General features: G+C 37.1%; 1 protein-coding gene across 3 annotated transcripts in view; it reads right to left on the reverse strand.

The window, feature by feature from the left end:
- The window catches only part of LOC108970650 (protein bark beetle), a 30,288-nt gene extending 13,203 nt beyond the window's left edge, over positions 1–17,085 (reverse strand). For 2 of the 3 annotated variants that reach the window (XM_018936147.1, XM_018936146.1), the window contains exons 1-3: positions 16,494–17,085; positions 4,919–5,423; positions 4,184–4,707 (exon numbers count right to left, since the gene is read on the reverse strand). In XM_018936147.1, coding sequence (XP_018791692.1) covers positions 4,184–4,707; positions 4,919–5,000 — 606 coding nt within the window. In that variant the 5' untranslated portion in view covers positions 5,001–5,423; positions 16,494–17,085. Of the gene's footprint in view, positions 1–4,183; positions 4,708–4,918; positions 5,424–12,145; positions 12,302–16,493 lie in introns of those variants that run through there. The other variant, XM_018936145.1, reaches the window with a different exon arrangement.
- Between the last annotated feature and the right edge of the window lie 422 nt (positions 17,086–17,507).

Genomic DNA, 17,507 nt, shown 5'->3' on the forward strand with positions numbered 1-17,507 from the left:
TTAATTTTATTAATTAAAATAAATTATTTAAATGTTTTTTTATCCAAATGAATTTTTTAAACGTAATTGCAGTTAATTTAAATTAAACAAAATTTTAATTTAATTAAGTGATTATAAAAATAATCAGGGGGTTTGATAATTTTCTGCCTGCAAAAAGTAATATTATTTTTAAGATGCTACTTTGTTTCTAATTTAAATAAATTTCCATACACTATGTCATGAACAACAGCTAATCACATTAACAATAACAATAAATAATGACAACAAGGGTCAACTTTAATTTGGCTTTCACTCATTCACACATTCACACAAACAAACATACGCTTTTACTCATTCACTCATTAAATTGAAGCGCCAAACACTTTGACACACCAATCAACTCCTACAATGTACAGCTAAGCATACAAAAACAACAACAAAAATCCATCAACCGAGCAACCGACTAATCTAATTAACCCAACACGACCCAGTGGCCGTCTGTCAAGACATTCGCTAGCACAAAAAACAAACAAAACAACAATAATAATAACTGAAAAATATAAAAAAATACTAATAACAACAATTGAGAAAGCAACAAGCGACAACATCAAATGATTTAATGCACAAAAGTGTGGATAAGGAGGAAGATAGTCGCGCTAATAGGCCACGAAATGGGCAATAAAGCATAGGCGCGTTGTAAAGCAACCGAACGGCGTATAACGGGGCGTGTCACAGTCATCGCCAGAGCCAGCAACAACAACGGCAATCGCATAGTAGACAATCAGAGCAACTTCCGTTCGTGTGCTGGACGGTCAAGTAATATTTGCTATTATTGTTGTTTGTGTATATGTGTGTGCGCGTAATAAACATCGTGACTCAAAGCCAAAGTCGACATTTGCGACTTTTTAATTGGACAACTCTGAAAATTGCGCTTGCGTCAAATAGCCATTGACCCTAACCTAAGCCACGGCTATCCGCATGCCTATGGCTCTTCAACAATTATGTGGTCGCGTCTACTTTACGCACTGCCTTAACGGGCAGCCTGCTTAGCTACTGGCATTTGTGTAGTTTTTATTGTTGCTCTTTCATTTTTGGCCTACCCCACCCAAAAAATTGGTCTTTTGACATCACAAGTGCGCAAGTGCGTAAGCCTTTCGCACAGCTGCTCGCACGCTTCGAAATGTCTTGCGCTTTGTTTACTTTTTTCGTAATCTCCTTCGAGTACGTGCAAATTGTTTGTGTAAGCGTGTGTTTGTAATGTTAGCTTTATCGTGGGCACCTGTGCTATTTGCTTTCGTGTTTCATTATCAATCGGGACAGATTGAGCTCGCAATACAAAGTTGCCCCATATTTGGAGTATTATCTATGGAGATAATAAGTGGTAGTATGTCGGTAGAACTGAAAGTTTTCTTTGTGATTCTCAGACTTGTATAGGGTTTGAAATTTTAGTCTTCTTTATTTGATGATAGGTCGATAAAGCTTTAATGATAGTGTTACGGATTGAAATGAGGCGATAAAAAATGCATAGGAATGTATTTTTCTAACGAAAGTCAACCCTCATCGGCGAATGTTAATCTTTCAGTCCCCCAAGGCAGCTTTGAAGTTAAGAAACCAACAATTTGTCTGTTGAAACAGCGTGGACCTTACAAATCTCAGAAGAAATCCAGGCAAAAATATCTTAATTCAGATATAAGTATCAATATATGCTTTTACTTAACCGGAAATTGAATTGCGCTTTATTGATTTGCCAAAATTTGGGCATAGTTTCGTTGAAAGAAACTAGCTTCAAGTTCCAGCTCAAAAATGGTTCGAAAGAATACAAAAGTATGCTATGGAAAAGTCTGTATTCTCCTAGCAATGTACTCTCAACTTCTACATAAGATTTATTTTCCGCCTCAGCAAGATTTCTGTACTTAGGTTAGGTTAAGTTAGGTTAGAAGGCTGATCCCTCAGCGATTTCGAAGTGGGATCGCACTTAGACTTTGTATCCTTTGCGATGCCAAAAAAAACTTCTGTATTTGGATATAGGTTATAGGTGAAAACGCCCTGAACGTAACACAAATCTGTTTAGGTATTGATGAGCTTGCTAGGACAAGTAACTCAGTCCCAATAACTGGGAAATGGAAACGGTAGGTTCAGTTGATTTTTTATGGTTTACTACTGGATTGTTAGGCTTCGGACCAAATCATTAGGCGCTGGCCGACTACCTGCAACAATGCAGTAGAAAAGATATTCTATCACAGGGTACACCCAGGGAACTCTTTAGTATTTTTAAAAAATCTAGTGCGTAATTATGATTTAGAAAGACATTTACGCAGTCCAAAGTGGCCTAATCTAGACCACGTCTCCGCTTGCTTTAAAGTAAATCATGTTTGCTAGAATTAATAAAAAAACTTGCAAAGAAAGACAATTATGTTTAGAATGTGTCGAATAGATCAGAAATTGCTATAAATCGTATAAACTAGTATAATAAATTTTTTAACTCTTCGAACCAGTTAAATTTGGCTAAGACTTGGATACACGCGAAGCACTTATATCTTAGAAATACGAGTAGATCAGAAACTGGTATAATTCGCATAAACTGGTATAATCAATTTGCGACTCTTTGAACCGGTTAAAACTGGCCGGTTAAAACTGGCTAAAACTGGCTAAAACTTAGAAATAAGGGAAGAATTTACAGTCATGTCTGAGAAAGTGGCGAATAGATCAGAAACTGGTATAATTCGCATAAACTGGTATAATCAATTTGCGGCTCTTCGAGCCGGTTAAATATGGCTAAAACTTAGAACCATACGAAGAATTTACAGTCATGTGTGAGAAAGTGGTGAATAGATCAGAAACTGTATTAATCACATAAACTGGTATAATAAATTTGCGACAACGTGGCAAGCGTTTACCATTATAAACAGGTATCCACTTTTGCATAATATTTAGCGGATAGCTTTGTTGTGGCTTTCACACTCACACTTTTTTGACAGAGAGCAGAGCTTAGCTTGGCGAGCGGTCAATCGAAGATGGCTAATATGTATAAATTTGGCACGCCGCGGGTCAACGTTGTCTGTTAATTTTTTTGTGTCAACCCTAGGTTTTACTTGCTCTCCAAACATATGACTACTACTTATGTGCCGTTATTAAAATGTTTATTTATTTATGTGTTATATATGCTATATGTATCCTCACTGCTCTTTATCGGTCGCCTGATAAGCGGTGAGCGATAGCGCCAACTTGCTTTTGCGATTAATAATTGGTTTGCTAGTTAGGGGTGTAGATTTTCTTTGGTGAACTTTGCCAATGTTTGCATTGAGTGACTGGTTGCATTTTATCCACAATTGTATTTACATATGAATCGATATCAGTGTTGTCAGTGGAATTACTGTCGCGTATGAATAATCGGCTTGTGTTTGAACAGTTAAGCTTTGCGAAAATTGTAGAGCAACAGGTGGAATTACAGGTGAAATGAGTTTAATTTCGTGGAACAGAAAAGTAATCATTTTGAGATATGATAGTAATCCTGTTATATTTCTTTAAACTGTAGTATCTCTTGAGTTTGGTCTACTTTTCACATGGATACGAGGTTCTTTGATGATATTCAAGAGGACTTTTCAGCTATTCTCATAGAAAGGAGCTTTAAAGTTGGTGGTAGAAGCATTTTAGACTATTTGAAAAATATGATTTGATCTCGAAGCGATGAGGTGGTATTGGGTTAAGGTTGAATTGCGTGATATCTTGAAGTTCAGTTAAAACGGATTCCTTATTGAGCATATACTACCGTATGCAGTGCACTAGGAATCATTTTGGATTTATCTAACTATAAGATATGAGCTGAATTTTGTTTTTTCTAAGCGGAAATTTCAGTATATATTTCCATAAACTATTCTTCGACGTTGTCTTTAAAGACAGATTGCCTTTTGAAAGGAATTTGGATCGTCTCATCTCAAAAAGGTTTGTCTCAACAAAAACACTCAATTCTGGATGATTTTTTCTTTATGAATTACAAAGCTGCTTTAAAGTCTGATTTAAAATTGTTTACACTCGTATAATTTTAGGTTAAGTTTATACTATCATACAGTGCTTTTGAAAAGTATGCAAACAAATGTATACCAAAAAAATGTTTCGTACAAAATATTTCACATTTCTTCTATTTTTTCACTCTTTTAACTTTCTTTTCTGAAAAACCAAACAAAAATTTCAATTGACTACTCACCACTGCATGTAGTATGCCCCGCACAGTTATGCCCACAGTCGGCGCAAATTCCACACGCACACCCGGCTCAATGATCAAACGTGCGCCCTTGGCCACCTCGATGTGCTGGCGCGCCACAAAAGGACTCTCACTGTAACGCAATGTCCGTTCGCCGGTGATTTCACCACCCTGCAGCTCAGTGTAACTGCTGGCGGAGAGGGCTGGCTGCGATGACATCACTGGCTGCGCTGGCGCAGGTTCCACAATATCCACCACCTTCAAAGGCCACTGCGGCGCCACCGTGCTCGGCGGTGTGAGTAGTTGTGTGCCGGCGCCATCGAGACTGGCAAATTCGAGTTCACCGCTCACATCACTCGCAGTGTCAGCACCGCGTACAAGTGTGCTGCCTTGCAACTGCGCCGCGGCGCCTACACACAACAGTGCAACAATGCTAAATGCTGTTAGGGTGGCGCAGTGGCAGGAAGTCAACGCTGTAGGCAGTGTGGCATGTTGTTGTTGTCGACTGTGGTGTCGCTTTGCGTGACCAGGTGGACGCGCATTGTGTTGCGCGCGGTGCGTTGGCATCAGCGCGCTGTCTACGTGCTGTCTCTTATACACATCTAGATGTGTATAAGAGACAGACACACAACAGTGCAACAATGCTAAATGCTGTTAGGGTGGCGCAGTGGCAGGAAGTCAACGCTGTAGGCAGTGTGGCATGTTGTTGTTGTCGACTGTGGTGTCGCTTTGCGTGACCAGGTGGACGCGCATTGTGTTGCGCGCGGTGCGTTGGCATCAGCGCGCTGTCTACGTGTTTGCTGCGTGTGGCAGCGCACATTATTGTTATTTTTGTAACTTTTTGTTGTGTATAAATATTTTGTTTTGTATTTTTTTGTTGCAAGTTTTCACTTATGCAGTTCGCTGTAGCTTATGACTGGCGCTGCTGTTTTTATTGTTGCTTTATTGCACTAAACTTGCGCTCACTTCTTGGAATTTTATTGTTGCAATAATTTATTTGAATTTTTTACACTTGCTGCCAGCGCATATTCGTAAGCGTCGTCCTCTTTATGGGCGCACGATTCACTTGAGTGCACATTTTTTGAGGTTTTTGTTGTTTTAATTTGTTCATATATTTTTTTTAAATTTTTTTTAAGCTAATTTTTATATAAGCTGTTGGTTTCAGAGCTTTCGGCACGTTGCGCGCTTAAGCATTCACTCTAACGCAACACTGCGCTTGTAATTAGTTATGATTAATTTTTTTCTTGAACAAAAAAAATATTTTTTTTTTATTAATTGCTCCAATTACACTTAATTAATAATTTTAGGCACTAATTTATAATTTTTTCCCTTCCAAAGCGCTCGCCATTAACCTTGGCGAAAATTTCGTCATAATCACTTACTAATATGCATGTGTATGTGTGTGTGTGTGTGTGTATCAAGCACTTATTTTTCACAATTTGTTTTATAAAATGATAAGCGCTTATCAGCTGTTCGATTTAGTCATCGCAGACCAAACATTGAAATGCCAAAAGTGGCGTTCCACATTCACCTGTACTAGTAACAGCTTTACGCCCCACACCCCTCAAAAATAACTAGCGCGGCCATTCATTCATGCGCCGACACCGCACCATAAACTGTCACAACAACACGTTATACTATAAAAAAACAACAAGAACGACTAAACACTCCCAGCAATGCCGCAATGGCGGCGTCCCACAGTGTGTGTTGTTGTTACTACTACATTATGCATATCCACAAATATATGTCTGTGTGTGTGTGTTTGTTGTTGGTACTTGGGCGTCTAACTCTTGTGCGCTTGTGGAGAGAATATAACTACAATTTGAGCGCGCGGGAATCACTCCCATTTACTTTCATTGTTGGCTGGTTGGCCCCAAAAGTCGCTAACAGCTTTTTGTTTTTTTGTAATGCAACAACAATCACCATAACGGTACAAAGTTGGCATTAAAAGTAGTGTAAGTAGTAGCAAATGCTAAAGAAGACCATCAAGTTTTGTTAGAACTTATTTGTTGCTAATAGCTTTGGCATAGCAATCACAGCCATAACGGTGGTTGAGTGTTAAGAAATAGAGTAATAATGACTTAAAGTAAGTGAGTGCATTTAATGATGAAAGTAATAGCAGGGAAATTGTTGAAGTTTTCTTTTTGGGCCAAAACTATGCATGACTTTGTAAGTAACTTTGTATATGTACGACAGACCCATTAGAAATTATAAACTCAGCTTCGGTATAAAAGCTTAGGAAATGTATAGAATCTTTGAAAACCTTGAGGACCACTTTTTACTTGTATTGTAGGAAATTTGTAACTTTTGAGTTGCCTACTAGCGTAATGTCGGCTATAGATCAGTCTCGGATCGGGGAATGTCGATTTTAGTTCGAATTACAAAAAAAAAAAAAAAAACTGGAAGAGGAATAACTGTAGTTAATTCTGTTTAACGAAATATCTTTGTTGGAACTTTATGAGATAGTTATTAATGGAACATCCTTCAGGTTAGGTGATATAGAAAGCCAGAGATCACTTACGTTTTTCAACCCGCTAGCGGCAGTATTTTTGGTCATATTATTTCCAGGAGTTCGTATGTACCGGGTTTTCCAAAAGCGATAAGATATTTTCAAGTGTCGTTTCGACTATTTTTTATATATCATATCAAAATAATCGTTCTCCAATTGCAACTTTTCGTGCGCTGTTGCCATTTAATGGTCGTAATAATCGTCCACCTGGGCTCGCTATTCGTCGAATTATTGAAATTTGCGACCATACATTTTCGTCACATAATACTCAAGTACTAATAAGGCAAAGAAACGCTCGAAGTAATGAAAATATTGCTGTCGTTTAGGCAAGTGTCGATTCTAAGAAGTTCTCATGAGTTCATCCTATCTCAAACCACAACCTGGCGGATTTTGAGGAAGGATTTGGGCTTGCATCCGTTTAAAATTGTTCTTACTCAAGAACTGAAGGCATTGGACCAACATAAACGTAGTGAATTTACTGATTTTGCCTTGGAACAACTTGAAAACGTTAACGATTTTCTTAATAAAAATCATATTCACAGATGAGGCTCACTTTCATCTGAGTGGTTCCGGTTCTGTCGATTCTGTTGTGTAGAAAATCCACAAATTATTCATGAACAACCATTATATACACCTTAACTGACAGAGTGATGCGGTTTTTGGTTTGATAGAATCATCGGCGCGTACTTTTCTCAAAATAAAACTAGTGACACCGTTACTGTCAATTGGAAGAAGTTGATATTGAGAACATCTGGTGTCAGCAAGACGGGTATACGTTCACACAGCACGGACAACAACCGAATTTTTACCAGAAAAGTTTGGAGATTCGATTATTGCAAAATATTGTGGCACTGAACGTGCTTCAAGACGTTGTGCGTTAAGGGGTTACATGTATTTACGGGTGTCAAAAAATTATGGCTTAGTTAGAATCTACAATACCTCTAGAACATTGTGCTAAATTTTCAAGTTGATCCGAGTAATAGTTTCGGAGATACAACCTTGAGAAAAGCCTGTTTTTACCCGAGAAAACCCATGTAACCTCTTAACAAGACTATACTAATGCTCGAGGTTATTTGAAACCACACACTCTTCTATCGTTAGAAGTCAATACCGAATGTAATATTCGTGATATACGACGTGATTTAGTGAAAAAATGACACGAAAATTGGGTTCATCGAATTTATAACAGATCTAGGAAAGACACCTGTTTCAATTGGAATAAGTAGGGTTAGAAAATAGTCGTAATTGTTAGAAGTGTGGTAATTTGAGGAACAACTACCCTATACTAACGGAAGAGAGCTACGAAATGAAAAGAGAGTTGGATGAAATAGAGTATCAGATATACTAATGTCATAGATCAAGTTGCTGCCATAGAGTGCATCTGCTTTAATAAAAATGTAGGCCACATTTCATGTCTACTGCTGTCTGCTAATCCATAAGAAATAGTCATATTGATTTTTTGTGTCTTGGCAATTGCATAGAGCTCAGATTGTAATAACATAGTTTAATAAAAAATTTTAGTACTTTGTGATTTATGAAACAATTTCTTTACTATCATAAACTCATTTGCTTATAATTACTTTCAAGACTGTACTAAACTCTTACAAACACACACATAGATGTTAGTATGTATGTGAAAGAGTTTACATATATATTTGTTTACTTTCAATGATGCAGCGTTGAAAGCAAAAACCGAAAAATAACTGTTTCAACAACGGACACAACAAATAACGGAGCGATGAGTATGGCTGCAGATGCTTGCAACAACAAAAAATACCATTAAAAAATGTTTCAAAAAAGCCAATTCTATCTTAGGCATATCTACACACACATACAATTAAGTGCATGATAATGTTATGTCTGGAGTTTTTCTTCTATCTTGCCACACGAGTTTTCTTCGCTTTTCACCTAGTTTTGAGTTTTTACACTTATTCGTAGCTCTTAAGCTCGGTTCTCAATGTTTGGGTTTTTTCTGCTTTTTTTTCTTTCTAAAATTTATGATTTTTATGATGTTGCTGTGGCGACTGTTTGTTGTTGTTTGTGAAGTCATTTGAATAACTGTAAAGTTGTGGGTTGCATGAGCAACTGCATGCTTTGTCAATAGCCAGTGTGTGCGACCGACGAGCGACGGTCATTCTAAAAGTTGTTGCTATTGTACTAAATGCCTACTAAATGGCTAAGAAAGAGTACGGAGAGAGGTTCTGAGAGTGAAAGGGGAACTGTTGCTGAAGTTGGTGACTTTTTAGCCGTTTGACTGTGCTGGTTGACTACGTTTGAATACGCAACCATTTGTTGCGCGTTGCATAACAACAACAACAGAGTGGTATTTTTTTCGATTTTTCTTTGTGTGTATGTGTCTGTTCTTGACCGATTGTATGCTTGCATGCAAATGCTTATGGAGGCAGAACATAAATTTTTCGTTGCACATTCAAATATTTTGTCATTTTATTTTTAAATTACCGTGGTATTGTTCAGGAAAAATATTGGTAAGAAATTTAATCGTAGAAAGCAATAAAAAAACACACTAAATTCAGCTACATCGATGCTTTAATATCCCTCACAGGTGTATTTTTTATAGCATAAAAGCCTATAAAAAGATTTTTATCTTGATTTTGATCGGCCAGTTTGTATGGCAGCTAAATATATGCTATAGTGGTCCGATCTGAAAATGTATTCAGTGCTTATAGCGATGTCTTGAGTGATAATCTGTGCCAAATTTCGTGACGATATTTCGGAAAATTAAGAAGTTTTCCTTATACGGACTTGATTCCGATCACTCAGTTTGTATGAACAGCTTCTTGGTGAGAAAAGAAAAGGATAAGTGCGATATCTCAAAAATTGAGGGACAAGTGCTTTTTGGTGAGAAGAGGACACAATTTCAGGACGATAACACAAAAACTGATAGCCTAGTTCACCTATATACAGACAGACGTATAGATAGACATGGATTTTTCCTTTGCCGCGGTTTCACATTCGCTTTCAGAGCAAGATTTTCAAGATGAATCCATTACGCGTCAGTTTCTAAACTCCCTGCGTCAATGGATGCCTATGATTTTGCAGCCGCAATCTAGCTAGTTTACTCACCTTCTACTTAACATACCTTACGAGTGTATAAAAAGGGAGAAAATCGGTTTGTTTAAGAAAACTCACTGTTTTAATTGCGTTCGGCGTCGGCAGGGGTTAAAAACTCTTCAAAAGCATTTCTGTAAGAAACAGTTCTTATAAAATCCATAACCCGCTCAAACTCCGCTTAAAATTGGATAAAATTAAAGCTAAACCCACACTATGGCAGAATTCTTCCCGCAAATATTTGGTTAATTTGATATGAACTTACTATATGCTGAGTTAATCTTATAAGAAACATATTATCAAAGGGTTAAGCCAATCTAGAACTCTGAAAAGTTCGAAAAGGGCATAAAATTGACAACCTTGCTTTGAGATCTCCATATTATAAAGCAAGTCCAGGCCATTTTTGGAATTATTGCCTGAACTATTGTAATGGAATGAGTAACTGTAACCGATTTTTGTTCAATCCAACGAAACCTTTAGACTGATTCATAGACCCATAGGATTACCTAACCTCAGACAGATAAGCGTCACCTCTTCTTGACTTAAAATTTGCTCGCTACATATGGAAATTAGTCATACTGTGGCAATCGTCATATTGTGCGCACCTATTTGACCCCCAGCGAACACCGCCCAAAAGCCGTTGCACACATCCGAGCAATAAATAAAATTCAATAAACACATATATTTTAACAAATTTATTGACAGTATCGTATTGTTCTTGTGTGCATGCATGGATGTAAAATGTTAGTGTTGCGCAAGTTAGCGGTCAATGTCAATCCCGAAATTTCGGTATTCATTCGGGATTCGAAATTCTATTGCGTTTGAGATTTCTGACTATGCATAAGACAAGTAGTGGTCAATGTCAATCCCGGAATTTCGGGATTGCATTTCGGGATTAAAGTTGTAATTGGTTAGAAATTTCTGAACATACATAAGACAAGTAGTGGTCAATGTTACCCCAGAATTTCGGTATTCATTCGGGATTCAAATTGTATTGGGTTTGAGATTTCTGACTATGCATAACACAAGTAGTGTTCAATGTCAGTCTTGTAACGGTTTTGGAATATCTTAATTTCAAGTTAGTCTTTTTAATCATTCGGGATTATCATGTCTAGCACGCCAATATGCGCACGCTTGCCACTCACATTCATGTAGGCATGCTCTTATGCGCTTGTTGTGGCCATTAGCGCAAAGGTGAATGTGTAGCCACGGTCAGTAGACAATACCGTTATGGCAGTGATAACTGCACAACAACAATAACGAAAAGCCATTACTAAGTATAAGTGAGTGGAAGATAATAGCCATTTTTGGAGAATGTTACCGAGTACCGGAGAAATGAGGTAATCGCTGTGGACATGTGGACACACAAACCAACATACATACACACTGTACGTATATGTATATGTACATATTAAACATATACATAAACAAACAAACACTAATAAGTTTATATGTACATATGTGAGTTCTAAAGAAGCACCCAAAGTGTCTTTGTGCAAACGGCGACTAAATGTATGACTAAGCCAAGACACAACAACAACATTACGCTATAGCCCAGAGCTTTCTTGTCTAAGGTGACGTCTAATAGTTGTTTTTATTTTTGTGGTTTTGTTGTTTTCTTTTTCAATAAATAATATGCGCTTAGATAGTTTCTTTATTTATTTGTGTGATTGACCGCAGAATGTTAGCGTTGTGTACCCGTTGGAATGCAGAAATAAATGTGTGTGTGTATACATATGTTTGTATGTATCATGTAAATGCATTGATAAGCAAAATTATTTTTAAAAAATTTTCTTTCTTTTGACAAAGTGCACTTTTCCTGCATTTTTGTGGCTTAAAAAGTAATTTTATTGTGTCTTACAATATCTATTTTTGATTTTTCTTCTATTTTTTCCATTTTTCTATTTTTTTCGTTCACTTAGCGTCCACTCTTAGTAGCCAACTTCCGCTGGATATTGTTGCCACAAGCAATTTGCACTTCCTCTGCTCATTCTGGTCGCCACTGACCTGTGTGAGAGAGTACTTTTCCGACTTCCGTTGTCGCCGTTGTTCAGTTGTTGTTGTTATAAAGTTGTTGATGCTTTGCCTCGTCGTCACTTGTATTTATTTATTTAATTATTGGCATTGGTGTGAGTAATATATATATTATATAATACATATGTATATATATAACATTTTTCTTGCTTGATATATTATTTGCGCTATGATTAATCATAATGGCATTGATATTACACACACACACACACATTAACAAGCGCGCATGAATTCACTATAAACTTGATATGAATTAAGCGCATTACACCTGTTACAGGGTGCTCAGCAGGCTTTTTGCTGCTGATATTGTTATCTCATACACACTCATGCATATATTAGTTATAAATTAATACCTTATATATCTATTAATGTATTCCATTTCCGTTTGCTTAGCTTCTTTTACAGTTATGTGCGCTCACTTAAGTTTTCTTCTTCTTTTGTTCCAGGTAATTGCAATAACTACTATGATTATCAAGCCAATTTCATAACATAAACTGGTACTGTGTGAGTACATATGCTCGTATATACAGTTAATTTCTTTCTTTTAGTAGCAATTATTTGTTGACCAGCTGGCTAAGAAGCAGGCGTAGACACTTCAAATGTAAAATAAAGAATTTAGTGTTTTAGTTGAAAAAAGCGAAGGATGGAAAGTAGCTAGGTAACTTCTTTTCGAAATTCAATGTTGAGGAATTATTCCTAAGAAACAATAATCAGTACTTGCGTCATTTTGAGCTTTCAATGAATGAAAATAAAAATCTAATATACATACATACTCCTCCCTTGACTTTGCTTCGAAGCCAAAATAATCATTACAAAGAAAAAGTAATCATCACTACATTTGATTTTCTATAGACAACATTTCGATGAAAAACATTTAAATTTTTGCTTCAAAGCCCCAATAATCATTGTTAAGTTACTGTAATCGTTACTTGAGTCATCAGTAAAGACTTTTTGTAATCATTACTCCAGTTATTACTTTGGATTTTCTACAGACGAAAATGAAATTATTAAGCATATAAATATTTCTCAGTAGATTTTACTTCGAAACCAAAATAATCATTATTGAGGAGCAGTAAGCATTACCCGAGTCATTACTAGGGACGCAAATAGAGCATTAAATTAAATATTTTCGACTGAACGTTGCTTGGAAACCAAAATAATCATTATTGAGGAGCAGTAAGCATTACCCGAGTTGTCACAATGGCGATAATGATAATGATAACAAAACTAAACAAATCCCACTACATTTTTCTTCAAAGCCAAAGTAATCATTACTGAGAAATACTGGTAATCATTACACAATTCATCGCTAGGCACTTTTTGCGAAGGATAATTTTAGGTTAAAAACATGTAAATATTTCCAACTAGACTTTGCTTGGAAACCAAAATAATCATTATTCAGCAGCAGTAATCATTACTCAAGTTATCACAAGGGCGTTATGCAGAAGAAAATTAGGGTACAGAGCACATAAATATTTCGCAATACATTTTGCTTCGAGGCCAATGTACTCATAACTAAGCAATAGTAATCATTACTGTAGTAATTATTTTAGAATTTCTACGGAGAAAAAATAAGATGCAAAGCATCGATTAAAAATCAGTACTAGGAAACAGTAATCATTCCCCTCCGATATAAGCTCTAAACTACTTCATCCTTCTGTCATTTCTATCTAGTGGAAATACATCATCTAGTGGAAATACAGTACGAATACTATTAGATCGGTCAAAATTCCGTAGATTCTTAAAAATGCTAAGTGTGAATGCATCTGGTTTGCTGAAAATTCAAATAATTTAGAACATCTCATTCCGGCAATCTCATTCCTCCAATCGTCAAATCTGCTTTGCCTTGCTCCTGCGCCACATTTTTTCTCAATAAATTCCGTTTTATTTTCTCCAACTCATCGACTCTTTATTGGCTACAGTTAGTTGGGCGCAATTAAATCGCGCAAAACACCTGTTACACCGCCGAGTCTTTGTCACCGTCCATCGCCGTCACCATTGCCGCCACCCAAACTGCACGCGCGCTGAGTAACACGACGCTGCACCGTTGCGGTTGCGCACGACCGCGTGTGCAGCCACTTGTCGCGATGCCAATGCTCTTTCACCACGCGTCACCGTGTGCATTATTAGTTTTTAGCAGCGCTAAACTCGGCAGTGGCAAAAGCGCAACGAACGCGCGGAAATGCTGCCGCATTTTGAAAGATTAACTGAATCATAAGCAGTAACAGCAGTAACAACAGCAATAGCGTCTTGCTTTTGCGCCAAGTAATTGCGCACTGAACGCGCGCTTACACGTCTAAAGTAGTGGATGTACATATGAATATCTGATATACATACATATTTATACAAATGCCTGCGGCACATTTCGCGCTACGTTGCCTTTGGCCCAAAACCGCTCGTAGGGAAAATGCGCCACTGCGGCGAACGCGTCTAGGCATTGACTTTAAAGAAGCTTACTTTGAAGAAAGGCGCAACGTGCTTGCAATCTACTATTTTTTAATTATGAGTTGTCTTTGATTTATATAACTTAGTTTTTCTATATTGCAGGCGATTTTTCCAAAGCAATAATTTTGCTAATAGTGCCTTGTTTTCGTCAAACCGCAGTAGTCTAAGTAAATTCTCACCCAATTTTAACAATATTTTCTTCTAATTTCTGCAGGAAGAAGAGATACTCTTACATTCCGTTTGAATGCATTTTTTGTTAATAGTTGCCATATGTACGCATATGAAATATTATATGTGCTAAACTCATCACTCAGACAAGGCAAGTGTATTAGTGAACTCTTTCTTCTATGTTTTTAATTTTAATATACGTTCTCAGAAGGAAACGTCAGAAACCTTATAAAATATCTTTATATAGTAAATGATCAACACGACTAGCTGAGTCCAATTAGCCATGTCCGTATGTCTGTCCATGTGTACCTTTCCTCCTTTTAACTCCAAAAAGCGTACGTACGGGAATGAACAGAAGTCCTTCAGAGCTAACTCAAGAATTTATGTTGGATTACTCATCAAGTCAATGTTTTAAATGCTGAAAAATTCATTTAGTGGGTGTGTGTGAAAACTCCCAATAGCCTGTTGAAGAATGATTCACCTTCGGCGATTAGTTTTCCTAATTTCTTCAAAAACAATTGGCAAACAGTAGTTGTGTACCATTCAAAATTTACTATTCAGTGCTGTTCTAGTGGTATGGTTGCGACATGTCCAGTTTTTCCAAAAAAAAAAAAAAAAAACAGGCAACCATTTGCTTGGAAATCACTCAAAGCGCAAAAAACTATTTTTGGCTCATCTTGAAACACCCCTCCAATCGACTGCTGTTTATTTAAGGGTTCATACGCCTAAATTCACGATTCATCAGCTGGGACGATATCATTGACACTATCGTATGTTTTAAATATTTCCCTCATCTCGCGATCGACAAATTATGTGGGCTCCAACGTGAAGAAATTTTTTTTTTACAGTCAAATGTTACTGCCAATAGTTGTCTTAATCCCACGATAGGTCCTCTGACGATCTTGCAACATCGTTTTGCGCACAGCATCAACAATTTCCGGTCCAATTGATTTTGAATGACCTTCATGAAATTCTTCTTGGAGTGATCTACGATCTCGTTTGAATTCATCAAACCATTAATAAATACTGGTACTTTATACAGCTTCACGTCAAAAGTTGTAATAAATAATCGCGCGTAAATGTGCGCTATTAATTTCAATTTTTTTTTGCCGAGTTGAATATTTTAAGTTACTGTAAACAACACAAATAAGGCTTTTATGTCAAAAGGTTCTGAGTACGCAAATTACCAAAAATGTACAAACTTTGCGAAAAGCTTGTGTGTTGCCAGATTGCAACACTACGGTTGTTAGACCCCGAAATAAATCTACGTATAGCTGCCATACTAACTAATCGATCCAAAGCAAGTTCTTATATGGAAAACTTTCTTATTTGACATAATGTCTTCACGAAATTTTGCACAGATTATTATCCAAGGCAAGGATTGAATCTCCGAACATAATGTTTAGATCGGACCACTATATAATATTGGCGCCATACATAGTAAGCGATCAAAATATTTATTTTTACGCTTTTTGGCTATCAGAGCACGTGTGAAGGGTATTATAGCCTCAGTGTAGGCGAAGTTAACGGTTTTTCATGTTTCTCAAACTTTATTTAACTTTATTTGTTTATTTGTTTTGTTTTTTTGTTTTATAATTTTCTATTATTTTAATTTATTTATATTTTTTAGTACTATTTCTTTAATTTCATTAGATAATATTATTATTTCAGAATTTTATTTCAGAATATTTTTTGTCTACCTCAATTTGTTTCTATTACTGCCCTGCTAATTACACATTCTTTATGGGCTTCACTACAATAAAACTCGTTCTTGTTGTTATTCGCAGGTTTTTATGTTTCTCTTTTTATTTTTATCGCGAATCTCAACAGATGAATCAGTGTTTAATGAAAACGCATGCATTGTTTTTGTTGTGCATATGCGGGTGTGTCATTTGTGTGATTTGCTATTATTAACATTGTTGTTGCTAAAGTTTTGTTGTTACTGCTATTGTTGTTGTTGCCATATACTCCAATTCTGTTTGCACGCATTCGCTCTTTATGCAAAAGAGCACAGTATTTTGTCAACGCAGCGCAACCTTTACAAACCTTATTACCTAAATGTTGTTGCCTACCACTTCTTCTTCTTACTTTTCCGCTTCTTCTCCTTATTCTTAAACTTCCACCAACTTCACTGTTTTCTCACATTTTTATGCATAAAACTTCGATATTTTCCCTCATTTGTTGTTTTCACTGTATTGCTTAAAATTGTTGTACATTGTTGTTGCTATTGTTGCTATTGTTGCTCTTGTTATTAACGTCTTTTTTCCAACCGTCTTGCCATATTTTGTAAGACTTCGCCATAAGCTCTCTGGCAGCCGCCTTAGTGTGGGTAAGAAACGTCAGTTGGCTAGCAAGTTATGTTAACCAACTCACCAATACCACTGCAAGCGAGCGCTTTCACACACACATGCACATTTTTCACTAATGCTGGGAAATAAAACGGAAAAAATTGGCCAATTTTTCAGCACATTTCTTTGTTAAAAACGCACATTTTTCCACATAAATTCCGCGATTTTCACACACTTCTCACTTTCATTGCGGCGTGTGCGCACTTTTAACGCGCCGCCCGCGCGCAATTCGCACGCTTTCGTGTATTTTATTTGGCAAAATAGGCGCGGTCGCCACAAGTGACCACATAAGTCTATATGCAACACTTGAATCGTTCAACCGACCGTCGTTCCACCAGCACGCTACCAACTCGCTCAGCACCAAGAATCTAACTGATTGGCGCTGCGAGAGTGTCGCGCGCATACACCTGGTAAGACGATACGGCTGGCCCGCTAGCCGTTGACATTCGCCACCACTGTGCCGCCAACTAAGTAGCTTGTGCGAGCTTTATTATGCGCGCGCGCTCTTTGGAAGTTTTCATGTGTGTGTGTTTGAATCGTGTTAACTGTTAACGGCTTTGACGTTTGTGTGGTGCAGCGGTGTTCCATAGACTTTGTTTACTTTTGCGCTGTCTTAACTTGTCTTTTTGGCGCTTTGCTGTTGACAATACTTGAGTTGACTTTAAGCTCTGCGCGCTGTGTTTCATGTGCTTTCGTTTGATTTGTGGCTTTTGGGTTCGCGGCTGTATTCAATGATCGTAAGCGATGTGTGCTT

This window comes from Bactrocera latifrons, unplaced genomic scaffold, assembly GCF_001853355.1.
Source record: "Bactrocera latifrons isolate USDA-ARS-PBARC rearing strain unplaced genomic scaffold, ASM185335v1 scaffold_304, whole genome shotgun sequence".
NCBI classification, from domain to species: domain Eukaryota; kingdom Metazoa; phylum Arthropoda; class Insecta; order Diptera; family Tephritidae; genus Bactrocera; species Bactrocera latifrons.